This window comes from Cebidichthys violaceus, unplaced genomic scaffold, assembly GCF_023349555.1.
Source record: "Cebidichthys violaceus isolate CVI_PGR_0920_01 unplaced genomic scaffold, fCebVio1.0.p SCAF_1, whole genome shotgun sequence".
NCBI lineage: Eukaryota > Metazoa > Chordata > Actinopteri > Perciformes > Stichaeidae > Cebidichthys > Cebidichthys violaceus.
The window spans coordinates 10,758,119-10,775,967 of NW_027176262.1; the positions used below are offsets into that span (position 1 = coordinate 10,758,119).

General features: G+C 40.5%; 1 protein-coding gene across 1 annotated transcript; it reads right to left on the bottom strand.

Moving 5' to 3' along the window:
• Nucleotides 1-400: 400 nt before the first annotated feature.
• Nucleotides 401-17,248, bottom strand: gosr1 (golgi SNAP receptor complex member 1). Its single transcript, XM_068710152.1, has 9 exons — nt 17,183-17,248; nt 16,569-16,680; nt 15,258-15,345; nt 14,624-14,731; nt 14,171-14,262; nt 10,932-11,006; nt 4,556-4,585; nt 1,799-1,882; nt 401-1,270 (listed from the first exon to the last, which is right to left on the bottom strand). Exons 1-9 carry the CDS (start codon nt 17,214-17,216, stop codon nt 1,147-1,149), a joined length of 747 nt encoding a protein of 248 aa, XP_068566253.1. The 5' UTR covers nt 17,217-17,248; the 3' UTR covers nt 401-1,146.
• Between the last annotated feature and the right edge of the window lie 601 nt (nt 17,249-17,849).

Sequence of the window (17,849 nt, forward strand, 5' to 3'; positions counted from 1 at the left end):
ACTATACGTGTACAACGGTTACCTCCTTCAACAGCCAATCCTCAAAGCAGTGCTTTCTCCTTTTTCTTTGATAGAATCCTAGACATAGTGCACTAGAACTGGCTGGTTCGGTGCCCTTTGAAGAGACTTAATACATGAATCTAGCAGCTCTGTCGTGACTGCTATTGTGTGGCCTAAACAACTGTTTAAAGAATTACCTAAAAAACGGCTAAATTCCATATTCAGAGCATGTCTTTGGCCTTAACACATTTTTCAACATGGCTACAGCTAAGCTGGCGGTCCGCAGCTACCAGCACAAACAGTGCAAACAATGGCAACAGTGCTGATGGAGCCAACAGTGTTAACCTGGGGGGGGGGGGGGGGGGGGGGTGTCTTTAACAATTCATCACTAACCAAAATCTTAGATAATTTCCTGTTTAATTGTCACATTGGTAAATTCAGCTCCAGACCAGATGTAAATTCAGAAAGGTTTAAGCACTGACCATGAACCACAGCGTTCAAGGTTCGAGTCCAGCTAGTGTCCTCATATCATTCCTCACCTATCTCTCGCTAACAAAGGTTTAAAATACCCAAAAATATGTAGTAAAAATAAAATGTATGCAAGGCCTGCTGTGGCATCCTATTGGCTAATCTTGCACGGAAATGAGGCCCAATAGAGTTCAGATCATATATTTTGAAAATAAAATGTTTAAATGTTCAGTATCTAGTAGTGTCGCACACTTTTTTGCACATTTTGAAACAAATAATTTATTAATTCACATTTTACAGTCCACAATGAACTAAACCATCCCACTTCATGAATTAAAAAGGACCCCTGAACTAAAAGAATGATGCATCACACGCTTCACACTTTCCTCCATTTCTCTCCAAGTGAGATATCAATATTATCGATTCAAATCTAGTCATATTTGTACTTTTGGTCTCCGTTCACGTGTTGGCAGCCCTCCATCTGTCCCACTGCTAATTACAAGTTCAGTAGTTCATGTTGGCCAAAATGGGTTCCCATCCAAGAACTGGACCAACTGAATGTCTTTCTGCTCAGGAGCCTCCAGGGTCCTCCGATAACTCAGCTCAGTCTCCTGAGGTTCCCACGTTACAAAGAGCAGATCGATCCCGCTGCTTTAAAGATTCCACCAGGTCTGGCTTTCAGTGGAAAGCATAGAGCAGGAGGAGGATGGTGCAGACGCCGATCACTGTGCCGAGGATGAGAGAGTCCCTCCTCTTCCGCAGGTTGACCCGCTGGATGAGATTGTTGATGGTTGGGAAACGGTCTGGAAGAATCAACCGTTAAGGAAGATCACAAATATTTGAGTTACAGAAAAAAGAAACAAGTTACATTTGTCAGCAGGAGTGAATCAAATACTTTGTCTGTCGAACACCCACAAAAGCAATTGGGCTTCAAAGGCAATTACTAATAATCAAGACAGGTATTACTGAATTAGTAATAATTTGAATCAGTTTGAGCGTTGGCTGAACTGACAGTGTAGATAGGTGAAACTCCCCTTTTAACCTGCTGTGGCCCTTTACTCAGACTTTCTTGCATTATTTGGCCTCTACAAAAATCAAAGGATAATTTGGGTGAATGACCCAGGAACCACCTGGTACATCACAGATAATGTGGTCACAGAAGAGCAATGTGTGAGCATTGATTTCTGAACAACCAGTAGTGATTTCATATCAGGTTCACACACACACACACACACACACACACACACACACACACACACACACACACACACACACACACACACACACACACACACACACACACACACACACACACACACACTAAAGGATATTAGCCAGTGTGTTGACCCGGCTCTGTATGGATTTCAAGAAGCCCCGTTGGGAGGTCATGTTCTCCTTGGTCGCCATGGCAATACTAAAAAGACAAGAGAGAAATGGATTGAGGAGGAACAATATGCTGCGTTTGGTTCATTAATACTGTAAAGTGCCTTTGACAGCAAAGGAGTGCACATATGATTCTCGCAGATGTGACCCATCTGATCTGTGCAAAGAGAGACAGCAAAATGTTTTGTAGTTAAGGATTTAAAATTCACCCGTCACTCGCGCCGAGTATCGGAAAAACAACTCAGAATGCACAGTGGGAAGCATCCATCTTGATATCGGCGTCAATCATCAATCATCCCTTCAATCATCAAAATACGATCCGATCACCAATCGGCACAAGCCTACGTCCCGTCATCTAAATTCAGTCCCTACAAACTGCACCACATCTAAAAGCTAAATTTAAGTTTAGTCAAGATTTCAAGCTTTTGGGGTAGATAAGCAAATTAAATCCAATAAAAGACTGTTTCTATAACAATTTTGTCAGCCAAAAAAAGTACATAAAGCATTTTAAGGCAATAATGGATAATGGAGAGAAAAAACATCTGCAGAACTGTTTTTATGGGTTAAACCAGTGGTAACAGCTGTTCAATCAAATAAATCCAAATTATTCGATATTCAATTAAGATATTTAGCCTGCTGAAAAGGTCAACATCACCTATTTGATAACTTTTTAATCAACATTCACACAGACTTAACATTATAGGATGTGAAACCTCCTGTGTAATGAATAAAAATAGGTATTTAAAGACTATATGACTGTAGGCATGTCCATGCTACAAGTAAAGGAATTATTTTGGGGTGAAACACAAGTCATCCTATCAGGTTTTCCTTCAGCTGTACGTGGGTCCTTGCAGTATGTGTGTGAGTGTATAAAATTGAGGTGATATTGTAGCTCTCTTGCTCTCCAACCTGGGCATCAGCAACTTTCAGTACGGGGAAAGTGCAGTTGGGCAGTTGGCTGCAAAAGTTTCAGGCCCTTTGTTTTCCCTCTGTGGCGTCTGTTACACACAATAATCAATGGCAGGCAGCTACTGAGCCCATGTTTGTGCCCTTCACAGTGACAAAAAGAAATCAGCTCCCTAAAACCTTCCGACAAAGTCAAAATATCGACTTAAGTAAAGTGTTGATATGCTCAAAAAACAGATGTGACAACAATATTATGGAACTCTTGAACAGCAGGGTCCAAAGGGGACCAACTCCTCCCATCCCAGAGCGACAGTGTGTGTGTGTGTGTGTGTGTGTGTGTGTGTGTGTGTGTGTGTGTGTGTGTGTGTGTGGTGTCATGGCATCTCCTGTAAGTCCGCAGTCTTGGCCTGCAGCTGTGTTTTAGGGATCATGTTCTCCTCAGTCAGGAAGAAACACTTTGCTGATTCCAGCAACCTTGACAAGCCTCTATCCCAATGTGAACCGGCTCATGAGCATCTGGGCTGGAGGATGACGGTTCCCCATCACCAACACTGTATGATCCAAAGGAGTGGTCTCAAGTTGTCGATTAACCAGTCAAGTTGAAGTCAATTAAATTCATACAAGCCAAAATAACAAAATCAATAAATATACCTCAGGGGGGCTTTATAATCTTTAAGACATGCGACACCAGCTATCTTCAGACCGAGGTCCATTCAGACAAGAAAAGACGGGGGGGGGTCTAAATCACATGAGTGATTAATGTCATACTAGCCTCGTGCTAACCCAGGCTTTAGGATGAAGAAACGCAATGACATAGGTGGGCAGAAGCTCAGATGAGAGCTGTGGGAAATAATGCTAGGGTTGGGCAAAATGAACAACTACAGTAAGGAAAGAATGGAAACAAAGGGGGAGATATAACATGCAGCATCATCTGAAAATACACCAATCAGACCGCGGTCCAAGCCACTACCTGGGTCAGGATAGTTTTACGTGATGCAAGGAAGAAGGAGGGAGGAGGAAAGAAAACAGTCAGCAAGGAGGGAGAGTAAATCCTAAGCAACATATTTGTCATTTGTGCAGGTCTGCAGTGAGGGAAAGGAGCAGTGACCAGTGAGAGATGGATGGTAACTATAAATCAGTGAAGTAGGAGGACTTATTCTAGGCACACGTCAGCCCCATTCATGTCATGCACACACAATGTTATGTGGCTGCACTTCCAAGGCTTTGATGTGATTGAAACTCCCCACAGTTGAATCATCAGTACAAACAATGAGCAACTGCAGTGAAAAGTTAATTGATAACTTTTTTTTTTTACATGTGTTTCTAAAAATGTACAGCTCTGCCAGATGTTTTTTGTTATATGCTATGTCAAAAGAATACTGCTCATGTTTTAGTTTTTTTGTATCCTAGAGACTCAAATAGAGTATTGTTTGATATATACAGGTCCATAGGTTAACTCAATTTTCTTAAATTGCATTTCTAAAATTGGGTTAGGAAGAAAACATTATTTTTTTGGGTAGAAACTATTAATTTCCTCACTCAGGCTTAGTATTTCTGCCATATAGTGGCTACAGAAGGATGAGGCCTAATAAACATGTCTACAGGTGTTCAGCCCAAGCTAAACAGGACCTGTTGGGCTTGACATATCCAGGACATGTTAAGGTCCATTGTGGCACACATCCTGATGGTTCTGAGTCACATTCAGTCGATAGATAAGGGAATGGAGAAGAGGGGTGGGAGCCGTCACGTATGCAAATCTATGTCTCCCCATATGTGGAGGACAGAAAGTAGGTCTTACCTTATTGTGTCATCCATCAGTCGGTCCGAACTATAGACAGAGTAGGAGAGGGGAGTGGGAAGAAAAAGATGAAGTTATTGACATGAGGCAATGTAGCAACACATGGATGATAAATAAATGAAGTGGGGGCAGTTAACCTGATCAGTTTCAGTTTGGCTACAATAAATACTGAATTCTGATCGTGTAATAAATTGAATCACATTATTATGTTGTTTGGGACTGAATTTCCTTTTCTTGTCTCTGTATCAATCTCATCAACCCCCACATAGAGACTAACCGACCAGTCTGGCAGAACACAGTGTAACGTGATTAGAATCTTCCCACTGACATCAGGGTCTCTTTGTGCTCTCAACACTTGTTTCAGATGCTTGCTTTTGTCCTACAGAGAATATTGGAAACACACACACACACACACACACACACACACACACACACACACACACACACACACACACACACACACACACACACACACACACACACACACACACACACACACACACACACACACACACACACACTAAAACTGTTGTAATCAGTTTTGTGTCTCAGGTTGCTCATAAACAATAATGCTCTTAGCGGTTTATTCCCTAATTGGAATCAATTTGGATGATGTTTCAGAGAACCAAAGTAAAACCAATCAAACAAAACTGCAGGGCATGTACATCATATTTCAACATCCATTCAACAACTCTATTTCCTCATCATGCAGCTCCATGTGTGGTTTGTGTTAAGCTCTTGGCATCCTTTTATTATCCAACCAAAGTTACAGGAAGAGAGGGATGGTCTCTCAAAGATTCCTACATTAATCCACAACTATCTCCAACCTTCACTCATACCTTAATTTGACCATCTCAGGCTAAGTAATCTGCTCAATCAGCATAATTTCATGTCAGCTTCTGAAGATTCTCTCACTCCATATGAGAATAATTTTACCAGTGTGCACAATACCAGGACTCTGAAACTCAAGCAGCAAAATAGAATTCATTCCTTGTTATTTTTTATTACTTACACCTGTACTTCTTACTGTAAGATGTCAAAATGTCTTCAGTGAAAAAAGTCTATCTTAAATGTTGAATCTTAAAGTCAGACTAGACTTCATTGTCTGAAATTTAACCTAATCCTGTATATTAAAATAACAATACCTGCTTTTGCGTTCAACTTTAATTTGTTTCATCGTATGGCGAATGGGTCTACACATTAAATAGAGTGGTCCCTCTCTGCTCGGCATTGTAGGTTTGCTGAGCTAACAGTTTTTTTGTGTTTTATTAAAAATGATTAATTCAAGGAAGACCCAATAATCTCAAAAGAAAATCTAATTTTGATTATTATTACAGAAGAAGCACTGCAAAGCTCATTCAGGTAGACCAAAAATGATGGCATCATAACTACAAAACCAAGCAATACCATCCAGGGGTTCTAATCCAAATCTGATTGTGGACCACGGATGTGACCTTCTACAATTCAAGTATTGGCCAACTGATTTCTCGAAGGACAGGCCATTTTCTGGTTGTTTTTATATATATATATATATATATATATATATATATATATATATATATATATATATATATATATATTTATTTATTTATTAGGTGTAATCACTTTGAGATTGGCCCTGCTAATGGCCTGTAATGTCAGCATCCTTCACTCTGCTGGTGGGCCACACAGGACTGACCTCAACTAGTTAACGTTTGATTGTTGGGTGTAATTGCTTGTGAACCCAGGAGTGTCGCCCATAAGACTGGACACTGCGAGGGACACTGTGCACTCACAGTGTGGGCGGGACAGCCTTCTGTTCTTGGATCATAGCTCCGCACACAAGCACCAGTCTGCTATTTGGCAGCAGTTTGTAATATATCTTGGCATTGTCACACTGAAATGGAATAATTTACAGGAATCAACTCATTTGGCAAAATGGGATGTAACTGGCACATCATTCGGAATGAAGGCTGGCAGTTTGCTCACGTGGATTGTGGGAAAAGTAGAGTTGGTTGTGCAAAAGAGCAATGAAGTCAGGCCAGCTATAACTTCTATTTTTTTAGTTCTAAAACTGTCATTTTTTAAATTTTACTAACTCAGTATGCTTATTTGATCATTAGGTACATAAGATCAAGCAATGAGCTAACAAAGGCTGCAAGTCTGAAATATATAAAAAAATAAATATAAAAAAAAAAAAAAAAAAACTTAAGAAGAATGTGGTTAGATGAAGGCCAGACAGCCACATGACACCTGATGGAAGAAAAAACATCATGGTGGACGGATAAATGACTAACTGAGAAAAACAAACCTTAAACTGTCTGTCTGTCAACAGTGTTCACCTTATAAACTATGACTTGAAGAGCAAAAAAAGAGAGAGCAGCTGTGAGCTGAGGTGAGCCTTGGTTCATGGAGCTTTTATATGCAAGGATGAGATGAGGGCAAAGCATTTATGCGTTATTCCCCCCATCATCAAGCTGCAGCTGTAGTTGTGAGGTTGATCGTACCGTCACATTCATGGATGTGGGCCTTCTGGGTGGGTTCCTTCTGTTTTCCCTGGTCAGTGGCATATTGCTCAAGTCATTATATAACTCATTAGCTCCAAGCTAATTGCTTTTCCCAGTGTGATTGATCCACCCACCCTCACCCCCATGTTCTCTTGCCATCTCATGCCACGCACGCATCCTTCCACCAAAAAGATGTGTGCATTGGCAGTGTTACGCAGGTACCATCCATGGCTACAAAGATTAATAGATAATCAAACTAATAACCAATTTGTTTTCTGTAGACTCATCACTTATTTGACTATTCAAGTGGCATTTTGAAAAGGAAATGCTTTGCAGCAACCTCCTGAGAGTAATGCTCTGTCAGGTTGGCTTTTAAAGCAATGTCAGGCAACTAATACAATCAGCCAGGTAAACTGAAACATTAATTACTTTGCCGAGAAAACAGTCGAGCAAATGTTGGCAACAGATGCAGAAAGCAAACTGCATCAGCAAAGAGGTGAAGTGGCCACAAATCAAAGCTCGGAGCTACACACTCAGCACAGCTCACAAATGGTGAGATTCACAGAGATGACAGTAAGGCTGCCATTCACCAGCTTCAGCCAAGTAATATTGGACTTTTGTAAAAATGAGAATCTCCAATAACATTTTGAAAAACTAAAAAGTTAGAAACTTTGAAAATAGTTCTATCACCTGTAGGCCCATCAGGATAACGTGTTTGGAGTACGCTCTTATTAATTTTATTTTTGTATCCTCAATGGCCCTAATAGGCCATCATAGAAAGGAATCGTTTCCAATAGTGCGTTACATTTTGACAGGTTTTTAGGACTTTTAGATGCTGCATAATTGCATAGGAAGTCGTTGGGAACTAGACTTTGAGGCAAGTAACACCGAAAACATTGCCGTGTCAAAAAAAAAGAAGAAACCCTCCGTTTGACAGGATGTCCTTATCAGAGTGACCACTACCATTAGAGCATTTCCTACATGAACTTTTAATAAACCTGCCCTCCCTCGTACTAGATTATTCATGAACTCCGACATTTATGGCAGAGAGATGTAAAAACAGATATACGAGGTAGGAGAACAGGACCAGGGATGCACTGATACCGGATCAGATACCGGGCCAATACGGACTCCAATAGCTGGGTATCGGTGACAATGGAGCCGATCTATTTTTAAATACTGTACACATTATAGACCGGAATTTGAATTCCTGTTCAAGTTTTGACCTATTTGTTGCAGCATTAAAAAGGTTTATAAACACTTGACTTGCAATTCCTGTAATAATTTATGATTATTCTAATTTATGATTTTAAAAATAAACAAGGTTCCAGTAATTGTATATCTATATATTTATTAAAGTTAAGCCAGATGTTGCCTTACTTATAAGAGAATAATCCCAGTCACTTCCACACAGTGAGGCATACAGCTTTTTAATTATTAATTGGATCAGGACTCTCGGTATCTGCCAATACCCAAAGGCAAGGTATCGGTATTGATATCAGGACTGAAAAAGTCACGCTTACTTAACAGCATCAAGTTAAATTCAGCCAACACTAACACAAACACTAGCTCAAGTATCAAAACGTGCTTTTCCGGCAGTTTTGTCTCGGCAGCACCGGGGCCCACCTCAGATCCTACCATTGTAGTTTCTGCGATGGCTGCGGTGTCACTGCAAGCTGCGTTGGCGGCACGTTGTAAAAGTTGAACCATCTTAAACTCTGAACGCAGCACCAAACAGCTGTGTGTGCCTCTGCCGCTGCCAACCTTGGCGGTGGCTCGCTCGATGTCTGAAAGCACCTTAAGTGTCACTCTTATTTACTGTTGTCTCCTGCAACAACAGCTTTTCAAACATAATGTAGAGGGAGGTCTGACTGATGAAGAACTAAAGAGGAGGTTATCTTAAACATTAATCTGGACATGTCAGTCTTATTAAATTCAGGCTGGCAAGCACTCCACCCACTGCAGAAATCTGTAGATTAACTGGAAGGGACTTCTTTTTTTATTCTTTAGGAAGTGATTAGTTTTAGCTGATCAGTTTGGCAATGCTGGTACCAAGACTTACCAATATATTATACACACACACACACACACACACACACACACACACACACACACACACACACACACACACACACACACACACTAAAACAGTCTTTTATGACAAGAGTGTCGTCACAGAGATGAAAAAGATCAAATCTCTCATCTCGTATCCGTGCTCTGACTTCAGAACGTTTCTCTGGCCAATAACACATTTTAGTCATTTTCGCTTAAGGGCCTCTTTCCTGTTTCATGGCTCTAATAGGATCAATCAAGCGTAACTCGATCCTCATCTCCAATCTCCTCCCGTTGTTGTCAATGGTCTGGGAGAAGCCCTTTAATATGGGATGTGGTTTAATAGGGTAATTCTATTATGGATATCTTGATCAATTGTGCTGGATTGACTCGAGGGCTCGGCTGCTGGGAATGCCGGTGGCTGCAGGAAGCTGAAGAACACAATGTGTCACAAAGACAATCTTGTTCCCATTTCACTTTGAGCCCAATTTTAATAAATGACTAAAGAGAGTGTCTTATCTTCCTTTGCTCTCTCAAGCCAGAATCCAAGGTGCTATTATTTTCAGGGCCACTCCCTCAGTGGCAGGACAGGAAGAATGACTCTCTCTCTGCTTCAGTACGTGAATCCATTAAGGATTTCACTTGGGTCTTTCCTTGTAGTGTCATAGTGAGTATCACAATGACACAATGTCTGAGTGTCTATGTGTTTGGAAACCCCCTGTGGGGCTAAACTGACAGAACGCTAATGCAATTACGCTTCATTAATGAATTCACTGAAGGAGTCTAGAGGTGGCAGCATTCTGCAGCTACAGCAATCTTTTTGCAATTCTCTTTTTCTCAAATTTATTGTAAAATTTGCAAACTGGGTTTATCTTAGAATTATAAAATAATGGCATTGCAGGGTTATCTTATTTATGCCATGTCGAAACAGGTGAAGCCCATTTTGGAATTAATTGAAAGGTCTTTTATGGGGGATAATTGGGATATTATTCCTTTGAGAACATTTTCTATGTTCAAATTATCAGATGGGATCCTCAAGCCTGGGAAATGTTAGCCTTCTGTGTATTACTTGTGTTTTGTTTGTGTGTGTGTGTGCATGCGTGTTCCCTGCTGACATCCAATTTTACTTTCAACATAGGGTGCCACACACACGCGCACACGCAGTTCTGCAGGACTGGAGAGTCAGCCAAATGATAGTAGGACACTAATGAGGTTGCTGGCAGATCATAGTGTACTGTGACAGTATCTAAAGTATGCCTAACTTTTTCAAACTGTAAGATGCTAAGTTGGAGAAAACATGTTGGATTAGTTTACTCTGCATCATGTGACAACGTAAATCCTCTCTACATCTAATCTAAACCTGTCTCTGCCCACATTTTCTCCAACAGGACATCAAGTAAAACACAAACGTTTTGTTTTCTCAACCAGCCAGAACAAAGCACTCAAATCCAAACTCCATTGTCCTGAATAATACAACAAACTCTAGTTTAATGAATGCATCATCGTGAAAAAGTGGCTTCCCATCTGCTAGAGAGTAAAAGCATGAAGAGATAAAGGGCCATGGGTTGACGGAGCTTAACAAAGCAAGCATTAGTAGCAGCAATGATTTCCAGTGTTATTCCAAATTTCTGCACAGCACTATCAAGATGAGTTATCCCAGCTTTGATTTCTGGGAAGTTGAGGCTATTGCTTCGCCAGGAAAGGCTGTACAGCTACTTTCTACTTTGAACTGCTGTGACTGATACACCAACACTAACTAATAAGCATCTTTAAAAACTCTGCACTGAGTGGATTACAAAGTTGGATTCTTGATTTCAAGTAAGGTGATGGGAACTTACTTTCTCAGATGCTCATGCTCCTTCAGAAACATCTCTGTTCTTCTGTTGTTGACCCCGGAGCCACTCTTGTAGGACCTGAAAAAGGGAAACACAGAGACAATGGTAAAAACAACACTGTCACTTTGAATGAGGTCACAAATTAAAAGAAAGTTATGCAACAATATTTGCTATTTGTTTTATCTGACACTAATGATTCTTGTCCGTTGTCGCTCAGAGAAAATCGGAATGGCAACCAGTCTAGTTTTTTAAAATCACCATCAAAACCTTTTTCTTTCCCCTTAACAGTCAAAAGACCACTGAGTGAAAATGGTTTGCTGCTACAGTGTCTTGCACCCCCCTTGGTGTTTTTCCTATTTTGTTGCACTATAGGCTGGAATTGAATGGCTTGTATGTAATGGTCCTACTTTAAATAGTCAAAATCTGTGAAGTGAAAGAAAAACTAAAACCGTTTTTCTTTATTTCTGAAGCAACGTCTTTTTTTCTGGCCTCTTTTTCATGAAGCTCTGCTCTGTGGAGCTTAAAGTGGTCTTATGGACAGATAGTCCAATTTCCAGTGTGGAGCTTCCAATCGCGTTCAGGGTTATCTTTGGTCTCTTTGATGCCTCTCTGATTAATGTCATCCTTGGTCCTCTCTTGGCCGGTTTGTTTCCGTGACATTTTTTCTATCTTGTAATAATGGACTTAAGGTGCTGCTGGTGACACTTTTTGCACACAGGTGGACTTTTATTTAACCAATGATGTGACTTCTGAAGGTAATTGATAGCGGCGGCAGGAAATATTCGCTTTGCATTAGCCGTAACTTAACACATCGAATTCAGCACCGGTATGGTTGCAGTAGAGCAGATAAGAAAACAGACCGTTGATGGTTGGTTAAAAGCAAGGACAGGGTGGAACAAACCACCGCACATTTAACACAGAAGCTTCTACCATTACGATAGCTGATCCACTGCATGGTATGTTGAGCCGATTAGTTTACTGCAACAACACAACACAGAAGGGCAGAGATGACCGTCCTGTTCCCTGTGGTAATTCCCTGCTATGAAGCAACAATAGAAATACCTAAAAACCACAGTTCTGCATGCTACAACACAGCTAAAAACATCATACTGGGCAGTGGGAAAGGGCCAAAGCCTGACCTATTACAAAGCTATCTGGTAGTTAATGGATGGGTTGTTATACCACTCACAGAGCAAACACATCACACACACCATTCTCTTCTGCATCAGCCGCTCTGTGATAGTGTGAGCGGTCCAAGAACAAATGTGCCTACTTCATCCCCAGACCGCCACCCGACGCCGCTGAATGGAAATACCACATTCAGTGCACACGCAGCACGCTCCATAGCGGCTACCTTGAACGCCCCACCAGCAGAAGCTGAAGCCTTTGCATGGCTAGAATTGCCCACACTGACAGCTAGCTTCATCACTCCGGCAGGTTTTTTTTTTCCTTTTTAAAAGGGCACCGATGTAAATCAGGAAAGCTGTCATTGTTGTTGCTGACATTTAGAATGAAAGCAGGAGGAGAGGGAGCGTCAGGTCTGAGCTCAGCTCTACTCTAGTCTACTGTTATGAATGGTGCGGCTGTGCATGCATGCGTGTGTGTGCGCGCGTGTGAACGAGAATATGTTTTGTTGACAGAGTCTCCAAGTAGATAGAAAGATACTGACACGGTTGCCTACATGCTCTAGATCTCTACTGCCCTCTGCCTGACAAAAGGGACAAAAGGCTCAGCTGTAGCAGAAACAGCCATCACTGCATCAACAGCATGGAAGATGAAAAGTGTCTTACTGATATCACATCAGCTGATATTTTAGTTAAACCTCATAAGATGCATTACAGGCAAGGCAGTTCAACAGATCCAAGTCTTGAAAGATAACAGGCTATCCTTCCAGCAGTCCAGGATCGACTGCTGTAATATATTATATCTTTCCCCGTGCCCCACCAGCAGTTGTAACTCCCCTACCTGTACGCATCAGACGGTTCTCTCATTAGCAGCTCCCGGGCACATTAGTCATCGTTAGCCTGAGCAATGGGTCAACAAGACTCAGGCTCATTTCTATGCATTAGATTCATCAGCAGCCCATTAAGTCAGGTCAGTGGCACTCCTTAGAAATGTGATTTAATGAGAGGATTGGGGGAGCTGTTGCATGTAGTGCTGACCTCATGGGACGGAAGTTACCGAGTAGATTAACAGTAAATGTAATTGCCAATGTGCAGCGTGACTTTAAATTATAATTGGACAATAATGGCTTGGTGGTGCATTGATACAAGTAGTTTGGATAAGAGATAACAGAAAAACAAACAATTATATTTTGTTCAATTATACATTATCTATAGAAAACATGGAGGCACAACTGTTGATAGCCTGTTATATATTCCCAAAATCCAATTTATACAAGTAAGTTTATGATTACACCGATATAACCTTTGCCAGTAAATACCAATGGGAAGAAATCAAATCATTTAGTAATATAAGAACTGACAAGCTCTTATGAAGTAGACACATCTTTAAATGGGTTTATGCGTGAGAAAGATATACGATACAAAGTGACTATGAGGCCTATGGGACATGTAGGACTGTATGATGCATCCGCAGACCATCTGCATACTACAGTAGATGGATGGAAAGTGATCAATAGGAATCCTGCAGTGCTCACCGTACGCTCACTGCTGCGTCTTACAGATCAATAAGCCATTACAAAGAAAAAAAACAAAAAACACAAGAGTCACGGTTTGTGGGAGCCTCCATCTCATTTCAATGCACTCTCTCACAGCCGAGCCAATCGGAGCAGAGGACACACTTTCTCAATTCGAGGCCAGAGAGGCCGTGAATCTTCTATGGTTTTAATGGCCGACATTTTTCAAAAGCAGGCCAGATGGAAGTCAAGGTTCAACTATCCCTCTAAGGAATAAAAGTTCCACAACATAAAAACACTGAATAATGCTCGGCAGTTTTTATTCCTCCAGAGCCACTAAGATCAAACACAAGCACTGCATCACGTGACAACATTATTTGTTTTGTATGCAGTACCATGAACAGCTTCAATGTGTGCGTTGGCTCCGACTCCTTGTTTACTGCACCTTCAGCAGTCAATACAGTTATCAATAGTTATGTGCATTGAAATTGGTTTTACAGTGTCAATAAACTACAGAGTACACATTCCCATAACTTTGGACATATGCTGGTAAATTACCTGCACGGTGAAATTAATCAAAAAGGTAGTGCAACTGGTTACTTACTCAATGTCTTTCCTGACAGAACCAAGCAGGTCTTCCTTTTCCCTGATGGCCACGAAGTTGCCTTTGGTTTTGTGGAATTCATGCGTGTAATCCTGCATAAAAAAAACAAATCAAAGAGAAAATGAAGAAGAAGGTTAAAGAGGAACAAACCAGGGACGTGCAGTCAGGTGAGGCTACTTCATGAAAAGTAAAAAAACAAACAATGATAAAATAAAATAAAATTTCTCTACTGATTTTAGCTACTCTATTGGGTTCATATATTTGCAAATCTGACTCAAGTCAGTGCCTCACCAGCCACGAACCTCAACGCACGTCACTGGAACAAACAGTGAACACCAAGAGGACTACATGGAAACACTGAGGCATGTGTACTTCACAAATTTGTGGTGTTTTATAGAAAACCAAAAACATATAAAGTAGAATATATAGAGTACAGAAAATAGATGAGCAAACCTGTAGGATGTCTCTGTGTCTCTGGAGCGTGTGCATGAGTGCAGCATTGAGAGAAGCTGTGCCCGGGGTGTTGGTGTACTCCGCCATCTTGTCGTTCACTAGAGTCAACTGACAAGAGAGATGGAAATTTAATGGTTTAAGGTTTATAAAAAAAAAAAAAAAAAATGGATTCACAGATGGAGCGGGAAGACATCAGTGAGAACAGGAGAGCAGCAGATAAGGTAAAGACTCACACAGAATATCAAACAACACGGTAACGCGGAAACAACACGTGTCAATTCAATATCAAAAGGGATGTCTTTCATGCCAAATAGACAAATGATACAAGACATTATTGGGATAACTGCATTGTACCATTTTGAGATTAGAAAGGCACAATATTACTATCAAAATGTAGCCGTTGTTTTTGACTAATATCTCTTGTAATTGTGTCAAATGAAAAACTTTACTTGAACTGAGTCAAATACAATAAAAGAACTTTAGGGTCCAATGCAAAGCTATGTGAAGAAGTGGAGCCTGCAGTCCGCTCTCTCCTTGACGGAAGACAAGACCCTTGGCATAAATCCAGTGCTTTTCTTATTACAGTCTTTTTGTTGACCTTTTACGGGCCACTGGCCCATGAGAATTGACTTACTTTGGCCAGCAGCTGTTCAATCTCCACTGACATGGTGTCAAACATCCTGTCTTGGGTTGAGTTGTTGAGCAGTGGAGTAGTGTCTGACCTTGAAGAGGAAACCAAAGAATGGAGAACAATTAGAAAGATTAAAGTTGTTTGTTTTAAAATATGTGTGACTCTGCATATGCTGCTGTGTGTGATGAATCTTGTGCACAAACTTTTGTTTACCAAATTACATTTGGCACCAAATGAAAATACATGTTGAATTAGAAATGACTCACTATTAACTTTAATAAGTAATATTTTATTAACACAATTCACGTAGGAAGGACGTAAGTGTAAGTGTGGTTGACATTTTCTTAGATTATCTGGGTATATGGGTAGTTCATGGATTTCTTAGCTGGTAATGGTTTAGTGACTGTCCTATGTAAGGATGCATCAGTAGAATTGTACACTGACTGAAAAAAACAGCACCACTTGGCAACAAAGAATGTTTTATATAGACTGTTTCTAGAGAAGTTATTTTGAAGAATTGAAATTTAAGGTGAGCTAGATCTCATATTTTCATCCCTTCAGCTCGCAAGCAGTGGCTTGATTCAAGAAACAAAAAGTGAACTGGTACTGTTACAATATTAAAGTCTCCATAGAAGTTCTCCTTAACTTGCCCCCCTCCAAGGATAGTGTAGCTATTGAACAACAGCCTTTGTGTTGGTATGTATTCAATGTATTGTTCATAGACACTTCCTTCCTGCAACCAACTATTTCCTGTGAGGGCAAGCGTCCACACAAATATCCAGGTCCTCTGACCACGACAACTACTAGGCCCCTTTTCTGATAATTTTTTTAAAATTCTCACTAAATGAAGGACACTTCCTTCCATAGATTATCACCCTCTTATTGGTTAAGTATTAAGCACGGATCCCTTCACTAACACAAATTAGAAGGACTTAAATTACTTAGAAATGCAAGAGACAATTATTTTGATTATCAAGTTATCTGACAATTAATTTCTTGATTAACTTAGTCTTTAAAATGTCAAAAAACAATGGATATACAATCCAATAATACTAAATTACAATCATATATGACAAAGAAAAGCAGCAAACCCTATTAGAAGTTGGAATCAGAAACGTTTATACTTGAATATACAAATGTGTTCTTGCCTAGATTTACATCGTAAAGAGCAGTTTGACTTGCTGCTTGTACTTGGAGTAGTGAGTTAACTGTGTAGTCTAACTGCTTCCTTATATCCCATGACCCGTATGACTGAGAATAATATACTTATATACTTTGTGCGGTTGTTAACTCTGCAGGTGAGACGGATCTTACGTTTCTCCTCGACGTCCATCTCTGGAGCTGCTGTAGCTGGTGCACAGTTTACTGAAGGAGACCAACTTCAGGTCCAGTTCGTTCTCCAACTGTCTGGCCTGCTTTCGCAGATCTGTAACACACACACACACACACACACACACACACACACACACACACACACAACAATTAAGCTCTTAACAACGGCTCATGTTAGTTTAATGCCACAGCCATAAGCAATGGCATCATGATTAGAGCAACGCTTTCTTCCTAGTACGTTAGAGTGACATGAACGTATTGCTAACTTACATAAACCGAGGGAAAAAATAAACAAAACACCATCTAATGGGTGTGACAGCTGGCACAACGGACTCTCCATATGTGTGTAGTTGATGAATCGTTCAGAGTGGCGACATGAATTTAACTAACAGTTTAAGAAATAACGTTGATTTGCATGGCGACATGTTAGCTAGCTTGTTGTGAGCTAGTCGTTGTAGAGACACGTAACGTTATGTGTTCAAACCATAGATATGAGACAAACAAAGAGCCAACGGCGGCAGTTTAAATGTTGGAATTGTGAAACCTGTAGCAGCTGTTGCTTTATATACTGTTTTCTTAAATCGAGTGTCCCTTACCTTCCCAGTAGTTGCTGCCTCCTATTCCTGCCATCTTTGTTGTCCTGCGACGTCACCGAGTTCCGGCCTGGGTGTGTCACGTGTCAGAATCAGAACAAGACGTTCCACTGACACGAAAACTGTGTTTTTATCGCCCTCAGCTGCGCCTCTCAGGCAACACACTCCTCAGGATCCACCAGGCTCCACATGTAACAGCCAGCTAATATATTATAAATAGCGCTTCCTAGAGGTCATGTAAGTTTCAACAATTAGTTACATTATGTGTTAATTTTGATATATCATGCAGATACACAATATATTGTAGATTATATGTATGCTGTCAAATTGTGTGATAATTGATGTCAATTTGGTGTTTTTGTACTTAAATCCCTATGGGAAATGTTTAATGTTGGCATCATAGTTTTTCAAAAGACCAATCATTTGTTTATATTTTTTAATAGACGTAGAACAGACACCATTGCCTAGTTGGTCCATTGAACAATATCAATATTTTATTGATGAATGTTGAGAAATGACAGGCTGTTAAAATGTTTGGTTTTACTTGTGCAATTTTGATTCTATGCATCACACATTCCCAGTATGGCCTCCTTCTTTCTCGCTCTAATAAAACACTTACAATATCAAGATCTCATAATGTCACTCCGACTGTGGTCTCCATATATGTGGG

Excerpts from the sequence above, each read along its gene's own strand:
- gosr1 (XM_068710152.1), bottom strand. The coding sequence starts at position 17,216 with ATGGCAGGAATAGGAGGCAGCAACTACTGGGAAG. Across the intron at positions 15,346-16,568 it reads GATGGACGTCGAGGAGAAAC|GTCAGACACTACTCCACTGC; the intron begins GTAAGATCCGTC and ends TTCCTCTTCAAG. Across the intron at positions 14,732-15,257 it reads TTGAACAGCTGCTGGCCAAA|TTGACTCTAGTGAACGACAA; the intron begins GTAAGTCAATTC and ends CTCTCTTGTCAG.